General features: G+C 44.4%; 1 protein-coding gene across 1 annotated transcript in view; it reads right to left on the bottom strand.

Annotated features, from left to right (window-relative positions):
* Window positions 1–19780, bottom strand: part of PLPPR4 (phospholipid phosphatase related 4) — a 36393-nt gene that overhangs the window by 5829 nt on the left and 10784 nt on the right. Inside the window, exons 2-5 of the mRNA XM_088673797.1 lie at window positions 11124–11309; window positions 6710–6839; window positions 3360–3555; window positions 163–220 (exon numbers count right to left, since the gene is read on the bottom strand). Coding sequence (XP_088529923.1) covers window positions 163–220; window positions 3360–3555; window positions 6710–6839; window positions 11124–11309 — 570 coding nt within the window. The remainder of the gene's footprint in view (window positions 1–162; window positions 221–3359; window positions 3556–6709; window positions 6840–11123; window positions 11310–19780) is intronic.

The raw sequence follows: 19780 nt of genomic DNA, 5'->3' as shown, positions 1-19780 counted from the left end.
AATGGGGGGAGGGGGAAGCAGAGAAAAAGCTTTTTTCTGCTTTTTTTGGGGGGGAGCGCTTGGCACCTGTAGTCTCAACCTTCCTGCTTTAAACAAGACATGAAATGACATTCTGACGTTACCCTTTTGTACACATTATTGCAAAAAGGCTTAATTACTCACCGAAACATACACAGCTGCAAATGCTGCCAGGGTGGCATGTTGCGAAGGGAATGACTTTCTGCAAAGGAAGGACACCCAAATTAAATTTCTCACTTAAAAATACATTCCGCAAGGGCTGATTTAAAAAAGAACCAAAGCACTGGGTGGCCCAGTATTGTAATCATATTTAAACCTACAAGCTGTAATATAATCACGTTATTGGGCTTAAAAAAAAAATCCCGTTCGGTGTCCTGGAGGGAATGTGGAATTTAGGCACCATTAAGAGAGTAAACAGTAAACTTCTGGTCTCAAATAATACGGGTTTTGATTTATGTATTGCAATGGACAGATTCTACAATTACACGGAAGAATCTGTAATGCACAACAATCTAGGGAAAAAAGGTTGAGTAATTATAGCCATTGGGTTGAATCCAAATAAATTCTGCTCAGAATAGACTTCTTGAATTAATGGACTTAAGTTAGGCATCCTATTACTTCAAATGGATCTACTCTGAGGATGACTAATGTTGGGTGAAATCCATTAATTTCAACAGTGGAGAGATCTCTCTCCCCACTTAAGGCCAGGCTCATACATGTGTATCGCTTGATTTCTCTTTCCTTCATTGCTCCGTACAGGATGATCTGCAGCTGAATTGTTGCCATTGAGAAGCAGGATGTGAATGAAAATGAATGTCTTGTCTGTTGGAGCTGTAATGGCCCTTTCACACATGCAAGCCTTCGCTTGATGTTTATCATGTGATCGGAATCACATGATTAAATGATATTGATGCTTATCATTTGAACATAGATATAGGCGGATCTGCCAATTTCAGCTTCTTTCGCTATTTCACTTTTCCAATCTTAAGTTCAATTCTCCACATTTGCACATGTATTTGCACACACACACACACACACACGTTTATATGTCATTTTCCCCAATAGTCCCATTTTGCAAAACAATTTTTCATCAAATAGCACATGTTTGTACGTATGTTCTTTTCACAAATGCATACATTTTTATGTGCATTTTGCACTAAATGTTCAGAAACACAGAAGGGATCTGGGGACTGTTTTGGGTGATAAAACAACTGCAAAGCGAGGCAGGCAAATTTTAGGGAGCAAGTGGCTGGGAATGATGCTTAACATCACTTTTTTGTTTTTGAACTTTTGTTTCTTGAAGCCACATTTTAACACCTGCGTCCTCTTAAAAGATTGCAAAAAGGGGCAATTGTTATAAATATCCCCTGCCATGGGCAGGTTTTAAGAACTTCTGCCAAAAAAAATGTACAACAACTCTGTAAAGAAAAAATTGTACTAGTATGATTGGCATGTGGAAAAGGGGCAGAATTTGTACTGACTTCTTGCTTGGGGAATATAAATAGATGTCAGCACATGGTTTGTGACGTGTCCAGGGCTTACCTTCCAAGTTCCGGACTGCAGAATCCGGGACCAGCAGCCATTTGACACCGGAAGTTGCGTCAATGTAACTTCCGGTGTCGCTTTGCCCTTCTATGGGCACAAAAATGGCCGCCGCCGGCTTCGAAAGTCGCTTGTACGCATGTCAGGAAGTGCGCCAACGCAACTTCCGGTGTCGCTCTGCCCATCTATGGGCACCAAAAATGGCCGCCGCCAACACCGGAAGTCATGTCTATTCACTTCCGGACATGCGTAGGTGCGACTTTTGAAGCTGGCGGCGGCCATTTTTAGTGCCCATAGAAGGGCAAATCGGAAAGAAAAAAAAATGGCTGCCGGCAGGAGAAAATAACTGAGAAAAACGGGAGACAAAGTGATACGGGGGACCACCGGGAAAAGGTAAGTAAAAAAGGGGTTTTCCCGGGGAAAATGGGAGACTTGGCAGCTATGGTCCAGGGGCGGCACTATAGGCTAAACAAGGAGTGCTGCCTTGCCCTGCTGCTGCTGCCGCCACCACCATACCTGCTGCTGCCACTGCTGACATCAATTTCAGGCAAGGTCATGCCAAAATGGATACAATCTGTCCCAAAATTGGTGCTGGAAGTGGCAGGGCAGGAGAGATGTGTTTAAGGGTGTCACTGTGTGGGCTTCCGCTGCCTGAGGCAGCAGCCTCACCCTGCCTAATGCCTGGGCCAGCTTTGTATGTGGCCCCTTAGCATGCCAAAGGGATGGGGAGTCACTGTTAAGCACATGAGAAAGTAAGGCAAGGCAACGGCCTATCTAGTCCAGCACCCTGTTCTCACAGTGGCCAATCAGAAACCCACAAGCAGCACCTGGACATAAGAACACTCTCCCCTGCACTCGTTTCCCGCATTATTGGGGAGGCTCTGGGGAGCTGAGAGGTTTTGAAGATTTTCAGACTAAAAAGTCGAGCCACATATTTGATGCTAGCCTTTCTGTGTCCGTCTTCTCTGAATAATCCCTGGCCCAAATGTCAGTCCTCTCCTCTGTATGTGTCTTTACAGGTTATTATGGTTTTTATGTGGCCATCGTTCCCCTTGAAGCCAGTGCAAGTTTTTAATAAACAATGCAGAGAGGTGCCCACATCTCCTTTGAAAATCCCAGATGCACGGCACTCTCAAATAACTACTGCATGTGTGCAACCACTGGCAGCTCTGGATGTGAATCAGGGATCGTGAAGGAAACAACAATAGAGCCATATCTTGTTTCTTTAGCTTTGGTTGGAGGAGCAGATCTGGCTCCTCCCCCCCAGCCACCTTGCCATTTGTGCCATATGGCTTCATGACAGCCAATGAAAATGGAGTCTGCTCTTATCTGCAAAGCTCCACCCCTTCATCTTGCTCCTCCCCCCCTTAGATGCTGCTTATTGGCAATATTAGTGCAAAATGGAGTTGGGTATGATATATCTAAATCATGAGAATAAAATGCACGTATGCGTGCCCAGGTCTTAGAAAAGCTTGCAGATATTATCAGCAGATTTTGGTCCACAGTTATGGATGGAAATAATTGGCAGCAAATTTTTGACTGGGACATAGTAAGTTGCCTTAAACTGAGCCAGACCATTAATCCATTTAACTCAGGACTGTTTACCTACATTGGCTCGCCAGAGTTTCAGGCATGGATCTCTCGCAGCCCTCCCTGGAGATGCTGAGGATTGAATTTGGGACCTTCTACATGCAAGACAGATGTTTTACCACTGAGCTACACCCGCCCCCCCCAAACAAGACATAATAAACAATGAAAGACCATTATTTTCCCCCCTCCCCCATCTTTTTGTGTCTAACCTTCCATCGTTGATGATGATGGGATCGGTTCCTGAGCAAATATCCTCCACGATGTAAGAATTTTCTGAGCAGGATACGTTGAGTGATGTATAGTTAGGCTTGCATACAGTCAGGAAATATGGCGTTTGGTACCCAGTTGACAGCTGTATGATGTCAGTGATGAGAGCTGTGGCACAAAGGCCAAAGACGTGGACACCTAGAAGTGAAGCAGGAGAAGCTTTAACATCGTTGGCCAGATAGATACACAGCACTTCATCCTAGGTCAAGGGATGGCAAACTGGTGGCCTGTGGCCCAAATCTGCCCCCACCGAACAATTTTATTTGGTTATCGTATTTTAATCAATATGTGTTTTCATCGAGAGCAACGCGTCATGGCTTAAAGCTAAATCTCTCTTTAGATTTAGGATGTAACAGCTCAGCTGTATCTTCACATGCACACTCTACAATTGTAAAGTTCTCGTAGTTGAATGGCGCTTCATCATTAAAGCTTGCTTCCCAGTTGGAGTTTGCTTGTGTAATAAAACATCCTTCTAGCCTTGGGATCATAATCTGGATAAGAGAGTGCTTTGCCTCCCTTGGAATCAATAGAACAATGCCCAATTAACAATGAAAAATGGATAAGGTCATTGGTGCAGTTAGGTAATTCTGTAATCATGATTTAATGGTTTTAAGGGAGCCTCCCTTCTTTAGAGAGTGGCCTGTTTCACACCATGGTCTGTTTAAGGCATGGTTTGTTTAACAAACCATGGGCTAGCCACAAGTTGCGCCACAGATGATCTAACAAGCCGTGGCTTGTTTCTCCGAAGTCTGGTTTGTTTTCCTGTGGCTCTTGTATAACACCTTTGTAGTCAGGTGAGTGTCATACAAACCATGAGTAAGGAAAGGTGCTGGATTCACACGTAACACCAAGCTAGAATGAAAACAAGATAATATAACCAAGACAACTATCTGGAAACAAACAATAAATGTCCATAAAAATGGCAAAAGTAGTTTCCTTCCCAAATAGGTATTATCTTAAACAACAGCAGACACAGTAAAGAAAGAGTTCTTTATCAGTGGCTCAGTGCTCATTTCTTCTCTTTCCAAAATAAATTTTATTTTGAGCAATTGCGAACACAGTAATAAAGAGTCCATTTGTGATATACCAGTGGTTCAGTGCTCAGACATCGTTCCAGTAATCAGACGTTTCGTTGCTAAAGAGCTTAGTCATCAAGCTTTGTAGTAAATAATATACAAGACAGTATGTAAACGACTTAAAGCAGAGATATATCTGTCCCCATCTGCATGTTTCCATTGGGAGGAGCATAGAAAGAAGACGGTGTCTTTCAGTTTGTTAAACCTGAAGGAGGTTGATGACTAAACTCTTTAGCGACAAAACGCCTGAATGACGCCTGAGCACTGCACCACTGGTATATCACAAGTGGGCTCTTTATTACTGCATTTGCAATTGTTCAAGATAAAATCTATTTGGGAAAGAAACTACTTTTGCTATTCTTATGGACGTTTATTGTTTGTTTACAGATCGTTGCCTTGGTGGTATTATCTTGTGTCGATTGCAGTAGTCATTGTATCACCACCCTGTTCATTGTTTTATTATGATGAAAGCAAAGCAAGGTTCTTAAGTCAACAAAAAGCATGGATTCAGACTGTGGTTTGTTGGCAGGAAGCAAACAAACCACAGTGCAGCTGCTGAGTGGGGTTCACATACAAAAGCTAAGCCACAGTTCAATGAACCATGGTTTAGTGGAGTACGCAAAGCAGGCTGGCATGTATAATATTTCACTTACTTCAAAATGTGATAAACAAGACCTGCTGTGTTTGGGGGGTTCTTCTGCTCAGTCTGGACTTCTCCCCAAAGTTCTGGCTTTGTAGCACAACTAATTCTAAACAGGTAATTTAGTTGCTAGCCGCAATGATTTTAATGGGACCTGCTTCCACTAAGTATTATTTTTACTTTCTATTTGTTGTTTTTGAATGCATTATACTTTTTATTGGTAATAAAAGTAATATACCCAGGATAGCATGACTGATGTTGTATCATAATTAGTTGGTGGTTTTTTTTTTTTAAAAAAAATGAAGTATATTTACATCTCTTCAACCATCTTACAGCAGGATACACGGTCTTCCCCCCACCTTTCTCCACAACAACCCTGTGAGGAGGGTAAAGTTGAGAGATGATGATGGGCATCAAATGAGCATCTTGGCTGAGTGGGGATTTGAACCTGGAGCTCTACATGTCTAGTTCTATACTCGTGCTGCTACACCACACTGACTTAAGTAGCAGTGGGATGAGCTGTGCTGAGAAAAGTGGGTAGGTGCTTAGTAAATTGACTGTGCAATAGTTCAATATTATAATGAAAAGGAACACATTGTGCACTGTGGGAAATGGATACTGAGCCTTGGTGGTGTGAAGCTAAGAAATTGCTCAATGTGTGTGTACCCCCCCCCAAATGATTTTAGCTGTAGACTTTCATTCTTTATTTCAAACAGAGCCATGGCAGTTGTGTTTTTATTTCTCATTTAATCTTGTAAAAGGGGATCTATAATAAGTCTTCTTCTTTTTTTTACAATCAAGTAAAATGTTGACTTTTCCTTATGATGTTTTGTATTTACTGCCCATCAAAAAACCTCCTTATTTATTTTTTAGCCTAACATTTCCAGATGTCAGGGCCAATTCAGATATCCTTCCTAGGTTGTACTATTTTATACTGCAGAAATATTTACATTTTTGAACATAAGCAAAGGCAGGGATTCCCACCTGTCCAGATTGGATGATACTGATGAGATTATATAACTTCAGAAATAATATCTTACTTTCCTCTTCCCTTCTCGTCCCTTTCTCCCTTTTGTGTCATGCCTATTAGATTGTGAGGATGTCATATAGAGGAGGGAGAAAAGTTGTTTTTTGCTGCTCCAGAGAAGCGGACACGGAGCAATGGATTCAAGCTACAAGAAAGAAGATTCCACCTAAACATTAGGAAGAACTTCCTGACAGTAAGAGCTGTTTGACAGTGGAATTTGCTGCCAAGGAGTGTGGTTGGAGTCTCCTTCTTTGGAGGTCTTTAATCAGAGGCTTGACAGCCATCTGCCAGGAATGCTTTGATGGTGTTTCCTGCTTGACAGGGGGTTGAACTGGATGGCCCTTGTGGTCTCTTCCAGCTCTATGATTCTATGGTGGTCTCTTTTAATCTCTGTATATCACTTATGAAGATGTTTGACCCAGCCCTCATTCTTGTAGATCTGAAATCTGACATGCCCTTCAATTTATTTTTTCAAAGAGACTAAAAGCAGCAAGATTCTTAAAAATCAAAACCAGAAATTCTTCAACAAAGGCATGAGCCAAAACCCACCAACAAATCGGACGGCTCTCCTAAGGAAAGAGTTGAAGTTGCAGCCTCCCGCATTGATATTGGCCTCGGCTCCTATGCCATTCCGACGTTTTGAAAGGCAGCAGTAGAGAATTCCTTCGCCCACCATGATCTGTTATGACAAAGGAAAGGTTCAAGGCAATGCTAGCAGTTGTGTAACCAGAGCATGATTTGTTTAGAAGTACTTATATATAGTCATAAGAGACCAAACTTCATTTGTGCCTGTTAACATTGTTTCAAGAACATGGCAAGGTTAGATGTACTGCATTTTCACTATCTTGAAAACTCATTGTTTTGCAAGGGAGATATTTTGATCTGTTGGGATGGGGACAGTGGTTGACCTTGGATCTGTTCCACCTCTCTAACAGTGGCATGCTTTGGCGCTTCTTGGATTGATTATATGACTGTATTAATAAACACAATTAGAACATCTGCACCCACGCCGTCCTCCTCAAAAGAGCCCCTTGTTCAGTATTTTTTTTTCCACAACAACCCTCCCAGGTAGTCAGATACTAAGATACAATGCCCAAGGACACTAAATTAAACTCATCGCTGGGTGGAGAATTCAAGACCGGCCATTTCCAAACCCAATGCTTCACATTTTGAAATGCCTTGTTTTGACACTGCCGTCAGGACTGAGCTGAAATAACTTGCCCCGCTCTGTGACCAAACATGAAAGGAAGGAGACAAAAACACACTATGGGTGAATTGGGCCACTTATTTTAAAGCAACCAGCTCCCTACTCATAACCAACTATGGGTGAGCCAACCCTGCCAAAGGTGAGGGGTACCATTTCATCTAACCTGTCCCTTAAGCCCCACCTTTCAGGTGAATAAAGAGGCCCTCAGAATTATAGGTCGATGTTACACGTTGGCCCCAAAGGTCCCCAGTGAGTCCCACAGCCCTGAAGGCGAGTCTCAGAACTACAACCTTAACTGCCTGATAACCTCTGGAGACCTGCCTGCCAATGTTTAACCTATTTACCGTCATTCTTTGTTCATTACACCTGCCAGCAAATCAGTACAGAATAGTGAAGAATAAAACCACCAAAGCCAATCAACTGTTGACTCCCCCCCCCAAGCTGGCCCTAAATGGTGACCAGCAATGCCTGTACTGAATAAAGGATGGGAGGATCGGTAGAATGAAAAGGTTGAAGGCAGGCCAGGCCAGGACTAAATAACCCTGCACTGGCCCTATCCCCAACACTGGGGCTGTGTGTGGGGCACCATTTTGTCTATATATGCAACAGCACTCACATAAACACTGGCAATAGTTTGGGGGCCATTCTAGATTTAACATCCTTTAAGCCAGGCATGGCCAAACTTGGCTCGCCAGCTGTTTTGGGACTACAACTCCCATCATCCCTGAGCACTGGTCCTGTTAGCTAGGGATGATGGGAGTTGTAGTCCCAAAACAGCTGGAGGGCCGAGTTTGGCCATGCCTGCTTTAAGCTGACTGAATGGCTTGTGAGTATAAAAATCAACAACACTCCGCAGTTGTCCCTGTTAAGCAAAAATTGCAGCGAGCTGTTCATGCGCTGAGGGAAGAACTCAGTAGTGCTCTTTCGCTTAGATTTTATCCTACCCAAAGCCTGAAATGCCCACAAGATCAATGCACAGAAACCTATGTTCGTTTTAATCTCTCTTGCACCTAATGGAACGTAATAGTTCCTTCAGTTCTTCGTGGACTGTTTAAAAAAACAACAACACAACCACCCACAAACCCACAACCTGAGCGTTGGCACACATTTGCCTGTCCAACCCTTGATGAAAGCAAATTCATCCAAGGTGTAAATTGAGCTATCAGAGATTTAGCAGACACATGGTGGCATTCAAAATGCAAAACCTTTCCACACGTTTACTTGCCTGTCGTCAAGGAATACCAGACTTTTAGAAGACATCTGAAGGCAGCCCTGTTTAGGGAAGCTTTTAACGTTTAATAGACTATTGTATTTTAATATTCTGTTGGAAGCCGCCCAGAGTGGCTGGGGAAACCCCGCCAGATGGGCGGGGTACAAATAATAAAATTATTATTATTATTATTATTATTATTATTATTATTATTATTTATATGCATGAATATACATTTAATGCTCACTCTTTTGTTGTTGTTGTTGGAGGTATAACCATAAAGAAATGGATTCTAATTACCATAAAGAAATGGATTCTAATTACCAATAATCAGGGTGACCTCCACGTATTTTAAGTATGAAGCAATGCTGACGAGATGTTATTTATTTATTTCATGTTGAAGCTTCAATTAAAAGCTGTGGAAACCCATGACTGCTGATGCAGCAGACATCCTGCTGTGTGCTGAGCGGAGAGTTCAGTGGTCTGACGTTCTTGCTAGCCCAATAACCTTCTCCCTGCTGCACTGTGTATCTTAATGGGCTTTTCTTATTTCGCCTACAGGAAAATAAGGGCAGCGGAGGTGGTATAATTCCTCGAGAATGTAGATGGCAAAAAGGACCATGGGGGTTCTATAAACTGAGAGCTACTGTCAAAAACAGCCTCCGAAAACATGATCTGTCTCTGCACAGTCATTATGAAGGTGTCGCTTCGACAAAGAGCAACTGATGGGGATTCTTAAATTTGCGTTTTGTTTAACATTGCTCTTTAAAGCTCCATCAGAGCAAATGGCAATCTGTGAGAAGCCCACATTGGTGTTTTTCCTCCAATTCCGGTTTAAAGAGTGGGTTTTCACAGGGAAAGCTTGGGGCAACAAACAGACCACACTCAGACACAGAACATTAAAGTGAAGGTCTCTGCCTGGAAAGAGTGAGGCAAAAAGCAAGTGTGGATAAGCCCTGGGTGAGTAGTTTCTGAACAGGGCCGGCCCTAAGGCAAGGCTGGGTGGCGCAATGCACCAGGCCGCCGGGCCGCCGGGGGCACCACGCTGTGCCCGCCAGCAGAGGCGTCTTTCCCTTTGGGGTTACTGGCGTGTGGCACCAGGGCTCTCAAGGGCGCCTGAAGCCGAGCGAGCCCAGCGCCGCCTGGAGCCCCTCGACTCCACCGCCGGAGCTTTGGATGGGCGAAGCGGCAGGAGAAGAGCCTGAAGCCGCATCTGGGCCAAAGCACAGGGCGCACTGACACTCCGCGAGGCTGCCTGAAGAGGAGCGCCCAGATCCCGACAGGATGGGGTGGCCAGTGAAGCCCCTGCCAAGCGCCCTTCTTATTCCGCGCTGCCCTTCCTCTTCCGTGCCGCCCCTGTCCTGCCGGCCCGGCCAAGTTTCCCTCAGCGGCTCCGGGCGCGGAGCAGGCATGAAGTCCGACGGGACGTGAAGCTCCTGGGCGACGTGAAAGTGGGCAGCAGCAGAGAGTGTGGATGCTTGAAGGAGAGACAGATAAGGGCTCCTGCACTCCCCCCCCCCCCGCAGGAGATTCGCTTTTCTCCTTGAGGCACTAGGAGAAGACGAATTCATGAATGGAACTGAAGCTTGTGCACCGTTTTATTTCTGAGCACAGGGGATTGCTAGAAATAGACAAATCCTTTGCACACGCTGCCCAATCCAATTTAATATTGGGGGGGGGGCACCGGATAGATTTTTGCACCACAGCGTTTTATACCCTTAAGACGGCCCTGTTTCTGAATTATTCAGCTGTTATTGATTGATTTATATCCTCCCTTTTTCTTCATGGGCCTCAAGGTGGCTTGCATGGTCCTCTTCATTTAATTCCCACAACAACTCTGTGAGGTAGGGGAAGCTGAGTGTGAGTGACTTGCTCAAGATCACCCAGTGGGGATTCGAACCTTGGTCTCCCAGGTCCTAGTCTGACACTATAACTACTGCACCATGCTGCTCCTCTAATTAGGTGGATCACCTAATCTGGATGGGGTTGCACTCTTCCTGAAGAAAGAGGGGAACACTTCTCTATATTTATCTATCTATCTATCATCTATCAATCATTTATCTATCTATGATGCTGTATTGTTTTTAATATTTGGTTGGAAGCTGCCCAGAGTGGCTGGGTAAGCCCAGCCGGATGGGCGGGGTATAAATAAAATAATAATAATAATAATAATAATAATAATAATAATAATAATAATAATAATATTAATTCTGTCTATCTATCTATCTATCTATCTATCTATCTATCTATCTATCTATCTATCTATCATCTATTATACCACCATTCATCCATAGATCTCAGGGCAATGCACAGCATAAAAATACTGTGCAAAAACACAAAGTAAAACCAAAACCAATACAATAACCCCTCTCCCCACCCACCACTACATCACTCTTGTATGCAGATGTAACTGTGCGATTCAAACATTTGCTGATTTATTCAAACATTCCCTTATGAAAACGTGAACTCTGCTCTTCTGCCGATGCGCCGGCAGTAGTTTGAAAGGGTGTGAAGAGGAGGGGTAAGTGGGATGTTCTGCAACTCACCGTAATGGCGGGTGCCGCAAAAGCCAAGCTGAGCAACATCAGGAAAGGAACAGCCTCTTGTGAAGGTTCGATGTACGGCATACTGAGACTCCTGTCATAGCAACTGAATCCAGAGTGAACTGGTTTGAAGACATCCGTCAGCTCAAGGAAATAGAGGCTAACCACAGAAGATGCCAGTATGGGCAACTGGGAAGGAAGGAGGACGACGACTTGTTAAAAACAATGCATACATTTTTTTTGAGTCTCATCTGCAAGCCTATATAGCCATAGCTGCCAAGTTTTCCCTTTTCTCGCGAGGAAGCCTATTCAGCATAAGGGAATTTCCCTTAAAAAAAAAGGGATAACTTGACAGCTATGTATATAGCAACACAAGCAAACTGAAGACACAGAGTTGTGATGACTTTGTAGCTGAAACGGGGCTAATCAGAGAGAGTTGCGTGCCAAGGCCCTGGGCCCCACAGTTCCCTTCAATAATAAACACACAGACCTGGATATTTTAGGTTTATGGGATAAATTAGGCCACAACTTTATTGGTTACAGATGTGAGCGGGTTGGCTTAGGCATTGAGTGAAACCAGGCTATAACCTGACTCCTGCTCATCTGCAGGATCCACACCCCCGGATCCCAGAATACCCTTACTACCCCCCCCCCTCGGCTGCATCACAATTTAAATCGCCCGTGGCCACGCCCCCAGCTGCACCGCTTGGCCAGCTGGGGGGGGGTGACAGTCAGGCACCAGCATGACGCGGGCGGCATCCCTCCACCCTCTGGCCGGATCACTAAGGATACCAGATGCCTGGCCACAACACCGCCCACTGTTGAAGGTGAGTGGACTTAGCAGCACACTTGGTGAAACCCCAAGGTCAGCGTAAGCAGAAACATGATATTTAGGAGCAAAAACATCCAAGGGGCAAACTGGTTAGGATCTCTTACTCGCAAGTAGGACCCTGGTAGAGGGACATGCCCGACTGGCATGTTCTCTCCCTCCTGGTCGATCGTTCAGGAGCTTCATAAGCATTCTTCAGCCCGAACATCACAGCGACTGATGCCAAGAAACATCAGCACACTTACGGATGCACAGAGTTTGCGCAGTTGCGTAACAGAACTCAGTAGCTCAGCATTTGGCTAATCTACGTTTATTTACATATAAACACACACAGATCACTGCAACATGGCTCCCTCTCTCTCTAGCATCAGACAGCAAAGAGAATGAACAAAGGACAATAGTCCCACTTCAGGAAACACAGTAACACAAACATCCTGTCTCTGTCACGTCCCACCCTGTGGAATGAAAACATATACCATCATGTGATAGACAACAATCCCATGAATGCAAACACGGAGAATGAATCTCCAATATTTAGCAGCAAAAGCATCCAAGGGGCAAACAACTCTCTCAGGGTTTGCTTCCACAATATTTGTGTACTTCTGAAACATAAAAGCACTGCCACTCAGAGACTGAGTTTGCCATTAGCACAAACGATAATTTAAGCACCTTTAATTTTTTTTTAAAGGTAGCACGTGGTGTGCTATGGTCCATGGGGTCACGAAGAGTCGGACATGACTAAACGACTAAACAACAACATTTTTTTAAAAAAGCACAGAAACCTGATCATAAATCGGTTTACATCTCTTAAATGTGTTTGAATGTGCTACTGCAGCCCCCAGGGCCACATCATGTGCCTTTTCCTGACGAGAGGCTTTTCAGGGAGCTGCAGTATCTTGGGGGGGGGGCGGCGGGGGGGAGAGGAAGTGGGAAAGTTCACGCTGGGTTAGCAGACTTTCTCTTGCACAAATCTGCGATGTAGCACCCTGATTGCTTTTTTCACACCTTCCTCTGGAGCAGCTAACCCCTAGACTGCGGGTCACATCAACCCTCCAAGCTCTCCAGTAAACACAGCACTGAGATGGCCAGAGAGGTTTAACCTTCACCTCTCAGCTCAGTGCCCTGGTAGAGATGCAATTTGTTCCCTCTCTGCTCATCAGGCTGGTCATTTGACGCCTGGGAAGAGGCTGATAACTTAAGTCTCTACATCCTGGTCCATACAAATCTCAGATCCCAAACCAAATTGGGCCAATATGGGTCACTCTGAAATTTGTCCAGAGTGGGTTGAAGCAGCACTAGATCACACTGAGGCAGTTCAGGTCCACCTGCTGTGATCTGGGGCTGTCAAAAGGTGGAGGGAGGGCAGTGGTGGTCAAGTAGTGAAGAGACGACAATACAGGCAGAGATGTTGCCTGCACCATCTCTTTCTTCCTTTCTCTCCTCGCCACCAACCACATCTTAAATTAGAGTTCAAAGCACTGATTCAATGTGGTCAGAAGGGGGAGAGAGGAGATGATGCAGGTGAGAGTCTCTGCCTGTATAGTCTCCCAATGATGCCCAGGACACATTTAATTGGGGTTTAAAACCTTGATTTTTAAATAGGGGCTATATATGTCCCTCTCCATTTGGTCTGGGTCCTGAGTTGGGTCCTGATTGGTCCAGGTTGGACTGTGGCCTGATCTGGATCATCAAACTGGACCCCAAACAGAATTGGGGGTACCTTCCACAGCCCAGGTGATAACCCCCCCCTCCAGCTCTTCAGCACAGATCAGTTGTAGAAGGTGGGGGCTGCATGCCTATTCTTATTTTGATTATTTATTAAATCTGTATACTGTCCTATACCCGCACGCCTCAGGGAGGTTCGCAACATAAAATCCCAATACAAACACAAGATACATAATAAGAACAAAAACAAGGACAACCCAATTATCCCTCTCCTCCCCAACACATTTTAAAAGGGCATTGGATGACAATCAGCCAAGGGCCTGGTTAGAAAGGAATGTTTTTGCCTGGCGCTTAAAGGTGCATAATGCCTATGTGCCACACTCACTGCTGCCATGTGACCTCAGAGGCTTGACCCGAGTGCGAATTCAGACCTCAGGCCAAAAGAGTTTTGCCACCACTTGTATGTAATAGACTTTTTTTAAAAAAGAAAAAAGCCAAGGGAAAACCATGTATGTTTTCAAAGGAGAAGTTGCAGGTAGGTATTTGAACTTATGAATATTTACTGAGTGTGTTGCTTTGAACAGCAGGAGCATTGCAATTACAAGTATTAACATCAAACACCTTGAGCATGTCCGATGTAATTAGATGGCATTGCTTTAACTTCTGGACTCAAATTGGAATCTTAAAGGCAAACAGATACAAAAGAGAGAAGGGGCCTAATATCGGAACACTTTAGCTGGTTGATGGAGAGCTGGCTTCAGCAATTAAACCTTGCTCCTCTTTGAAATTTACGGTGGGGAAAAAACAAGTGAAGCTTCTGTACAGTGGGTTTATGGGAGATGCTTCTAAGTATTCAGTGACAAAACTGTAAGTTTGGGATCCTGATTTTCTGGAAATGCATTGTGCAGGAAACAGTAGCCCTTGATTTCAGGAGAATAGGAGGCGAAGATGATCAGTATAATTAATAAGCTTGTTTAACCTCAAAATTGCCTGAGTTCTTTTTAGTATCGCACAAGTGCCATGATAATAAAAAGGACAAACATCGCCATGTTAATCCTTAGGAAAGCAGAGTGAAAAGATAACCACCAAATCAAAAGTATTCAACATGAGGAATTATTCTACTATCTCTTCAGATGCTTCTGCTAGGTATTTAATCACTCTCCCAACACAATGAAATTGATTGGCAATGGATTGAGGACTGAAAAAAGGATTTACGTCACAAAATGCATACTTTTGTCTGCGGAATTTAAGATGACCACTCACATAGATGTAGCTTTCTAAATGGTTTAAAGAAATCCAAGGACAGGTCAATGAACAGCAGTGAGTTCTGAAAGGAGGATTGATGGCTCCATGTTTTAAAGCAGTACACACCTGATTATTCGATACCTGGGGCCACCAGGGGGGGGGGGTTGCTACTGCGTGCTTCTGACTTTCATTGGCCAATCTGTCTGTCCGCTGTTGGAAACAAGTGTTCAAGGCTCCATGGATGTGGAGCGAACCTGGCAATTTATGTGGTTTGGCCAGAAGCAGATGTGATCAAGAGCACACACTTTCTACTTGCATCACGACAGGAACAAGGCTAGCCTCACATGAAGGTCCTGAATCTCACTCCCCATCCTCTTCCGGCCCAGGAAATTCAGAAACATTTGCTTCTGCTTTTTCATTGATTGCAGCTTGTTGCATTGTTCAAATCCAACAAACTGTGGTTAAGCGTAACTATGGTTTGTTTTAAACTAGCCAGCTTCCAACTGTGATTTATGATTCTGCCTTACTTCAACAAATCACAATTTAGATTAGTGTTTGGGGGCAACACAAAAATGTGCTTACTTGATCTCCTAGCAGCCACACTGCAGGAGAAGTAAGGTAAAGGTAAAGGGACCCCTGACCATTAGGTCCAGTTGCGGACATCTCTGGGGTTGCGGCACTCATCTCGCTTTATTGACCAAGGGAGCTGGCGTACAGCTTCTGGGTCATGTGGCCAGCATGACAAAGCCGCTTCTCACAAACCAGAGCAGCGCACGGAAACGCTGTTTACCTTCCCGCCGGTAAGTATTTATCTACTTGCACTTTGATATGCTTTCGAACTGCTAGGTTGGCAGGAGCAGGGACCGAGCAACGGGAGCTTACTCTGTCGCGGGGATTTGAACCGCCGACCTTCTGATCGACAAGCCCTAGGCTCTGTGGTTTAGACCACAGCGCCACCCGGGTCCCTTGCAGGAGAAGTAGAGGCGAGCTTTAGGATATAATAATAATAATTAAAAGCTTCCCTAAACAGGGCTGCCTTGAGATGCCTTCTAAAGGTCTGGTAATTGTTGTTCTCTTTGACCTCTGTTGGGAGGGCATTCCATAGGGTGGGTGCCACTACTGAGAAGGCCCTCTGCCTGGTTCCCTGTAACTTGGCTTCTCGTAGCGAGGGAACCGCCAGAAAGCCCTCGCGCTGGACCTCAGAACGATGGGGGCGGAGATGCTCCTTCAGGTATACTGGACCGAGGCTGTTTAGGGCTTTAAAGGTCAGCACCAACACTTTGAATTGTGCTCGGAAACGTACTGGGAGCCAATGTAGGTCTTTCAGGATGTGGTCTCGGCGGCTGCTCCCAGTCACCAGTCTCGCTGCCGCATTCTGCGTTAGTTGTAGTTCCTGGGTCACCTTCAAAGGTAGCCCCACATAGAGCGCATTGCAGTAGTCCAAGCGAGAGATAACTAGAGTATGCACCACTCTGGCGAGACAGTAGGGTCTCAGCTTGCGTACCAGATTGAGCTGATAAACAGCTGCCCTGGACACAGAATTGACCTGCGCCTCCATAGACAGCTGTGAGTCCAAAATGACTCCCAGGCTGTGCACCTGGTCCTTCAGGGGCACAGTTACCCCATTCAGGACCAGGGATATCCAAACAGGCACAGAGCCCAAACTTGTAGAAATTCTCTGACAAAAAAAAGTAAGCAAGAATTAATATCCTGTACTGTAGTTACATGAGGGGAAGGACTTGTTGGAAGTGAATATGCACACCTTTTGTGGAAATGCCCTGAAAAATACTCTGGAATTGTTCATGGTTCTGTTCAGCCTGCCCTGTCTTACCCAGGTGCTGCTGCAGTTCTTAATAGTTAATACAGAGTTTTTTTGCAACACATACACAAGCCACCCACCATTTCTCCTCCCAATTTGATTGACAAAAATACATGCAAAATGATTAAGTAAAATATATTTATTTCAGAAACATGCTGCTTTTTTTAAATATAAAAATTTATCGATATAAATACATACAAAATACAGTAAAAATAATGTCTAACCAGTACTCCCCTTTTAAATATGAGATAGTTGAATGCTATATTGTATTCTCAGTTGCTTTCAGGTTCTCCTCCCCATTGTATTGTTGCTTTATTTTTTCTGTCTCTGCATGCGTTTATATTGCATTGCTTAATTGTGCTCTCTCCCGGTTTCTTTATTTCTCTCTCTCAGAAGGCCATAAAAGAAATGCAAAAGAAACAAACAAAAGCTCCCCAATATAGGAAACACTACCTATTGCTTCTCTGGTTATTAGAACATGCTGAAAGCTACAAGGAAATCTGGCCTTCAGAGAAAGAGCTCTGAGCATGCTCAAAACAGAGCTATCATTCTGCTGGGTTGCCACATGGTGCAGGAATGCATGAAACAACTTCCCTGTACAGGGTTGCCCTCAGAGGTCTTCTAAAGTTTGCATAGTTGCTTATCTCCTTGACTCAGAGGTCACAGAACTCTATACCCTCCAACATTTCTCCAATGATAATAGGGACCTCCTAAGGCAGGCATAGGCAACCTTGGCTCTCCAGATGTTTTGGAACTACAACTCCCATGATCCCTGACCACTGGCTCTGTTAGCTAGGGATCATGGGAGTTGTAGTTCCAAAACATCTGGAGAGCCAAGGTTGCCTATGCCTGTCCTAAGGGAAAGCAGGACATTCCAAGTTCAAATCAGAAACTGGGGCGGCTTGTATAAATCCTGGAAAATAGGTACACTTGGAGAGTCTGCTAATCTGATCCGACGCTGCTGGATTGTTCTACACAACAGAGGGGTGGGAACCTGCCCAGGGAGGGAGGGGAGAAAACTGAAGGTCTAACAGCAAAGAGTGTAAGTGCTATGTGTGTTCTGGATCTAACCGAAGCCTCAACGAACTAAAATTCCTGGTGGCTGCTTCTCTCACATCAGACATACTTAGAAGAAGAGGGTGTAACTGCCAAACATGTAGCCAATTTAGGCCCAGATCTTGTACAGCAGCCATCAGATGCTGTTCTGATAAAGGGAATGTTTTTGAACTTTCCTTTCCTGCACTAAGTGACACTCCTGAACACACATCTTCTCTAAACGAAATGGAATGAATCAAAATCAGCACGGAACAGTTGACAGGCAGCTCCTGTCCAATTCAGTCAGTGACAGGTCCGTAAGCTGCAGTTACACAGAGATGCTTCCTTCCCTTGTCAGCTGTTCCCTGTCTTTGTGTAACTGCAATGGCCCTGCCTCTTCCACCAGCTACTCCAGATGCAAAGTGTCTCTGAGCAAGTACATTCCATAGATGGATAAGAACTCATCTTTGAGCTTCTATGCTACAATCCTTATTTATTACTTATATAGTGACACGGTGCTTTACACAGTACAAGAGAGCAGACTCCAGCCCCCTAGAGTTTACCATCTGACACAGGAGAAAGAGAAGGAGAGGAAAGTGGAGGTAGGAATGAATAAAAAATAAGAAACAATTCCACCATCACACCAATTGCACACACTGAAGTTTAAGCTATGTGCTTTATATTATGGATAGCATGCTATGGAAAAGTCAGTTTGGGGAACAAGGCACTCTCTGCATGCTCAGAGACACCTGAAACAGCATGTCTGTCCATCAATCTTACTCACTGGTCAAGCATTTGGGGGGACCGCAGCATACAGCTTTTAAAACAGGAAGATGTTGCTTAGATAGGCATTTAAATGTCCACTGCTTTAGAAGCTTTGAAACACTTCAATTTAAAAACCACAAGTAGAGTTGATGCAGGTATGGTAGCAACCACAACCTCCAGATTTGCTTCTGGAATTCCTCTGTGTCCTATGGTGCTAAGCGTAGAGGAATGCAAAGCTGCTCACATGTGATATTGGCACTGCAAGAGTTAATTATATAATTTATCTCCTTGCTTTCCACCTCCTCCTTTGTATCTCATCAAATAATCTGTGTCCTTGTAACTTTCCCTGCAACATGTGAGGACTAAATCCCACTCCATCTGGAGGATAAAAAAACCAGACTTTTGCATAATCTCCCCCCCCCTTTCTAATATGATATAATGCAATAACAAAGGAACAACTTGCTATTTGCAAGATAATGAATGATCGAAAGAGGGTTTGTTCCCTTAAGTATCCACGCTGGCATTTTAAAACAAAGGAATCACGTTCTGTTTCTTTTTGATGCACACACGCACACCAAACCACAGTCCCCACAACTTTGCTTTGCATATATGTGCATGCACAGTCCGCATTCATTAATGGGGTGTGCATGCATTGTTGAGCCAAATATTTCAGAGGGAAGCAATGGTACTCTCAGGGGCATAACTATACCAGAGACTAATGAAGAGAGCCTCTCGGTCAGATGGCTTTCAATGGGGGTCTGACAAAGGCAAGGTATGTAAGGCTATCATGGGCTAGTACTAGTCCAGGTTCAAAGATCAAATAATCATAGAATGGTTGAGTCAGAAGGGAGCCTGAGGATCATCTAGTCCAAACTCCCTGCAATGCAGGAATATGCAGCTGTCCCATATGGGGATCGAACCTGCAACCTTGGCATTATCAGCACAATGCTCTAACCAACTGAGCTATCCTATCAGGGATAGAATGACTCTGAATCCCAATTCCTATGGAACTACAGCAGGAGAGGACAGTTGCCATTATGCCCTGCTTGCGGTCTTCCCAAGAGACATCCCACTGTGGGAATCAAGATGTTCTGCTAGATTAGCCTTTGGTCTGATCCAGTAGGCATCTTCTTATGTCTTTATGGTTGAATAGCATTTCCCTTTTCTCAAGGAACCCTTCGAACCATAGTTTCCTGAAAGGTCCCGGGGGTCTGGTACAGAATCCTTTGCCTCGTGAGTAACCCAGGACCCCCAAAATTATTGTTATGTCCATTAAACTGACCAATATAGATCGATAGTGTG

Source organism: Zootoca vivipara, chromosome 7, assembly GCF_965207765.1.
Source record: "Zootoca vivipara chromosome 7, rZooViv2.hap1.1, whole genome shotgun sequence".
Lineage (NCBI taxonomy): Eukaryota > Metazoa > Chordata > Lepidosauria > Squamata > Lacertidae > Zootoca > Zootoca vivipara.
Note: the sequence above shows the minus strand (reverse complement) of the source record. Positions and strands in the feature narration are given on the sequence as shown.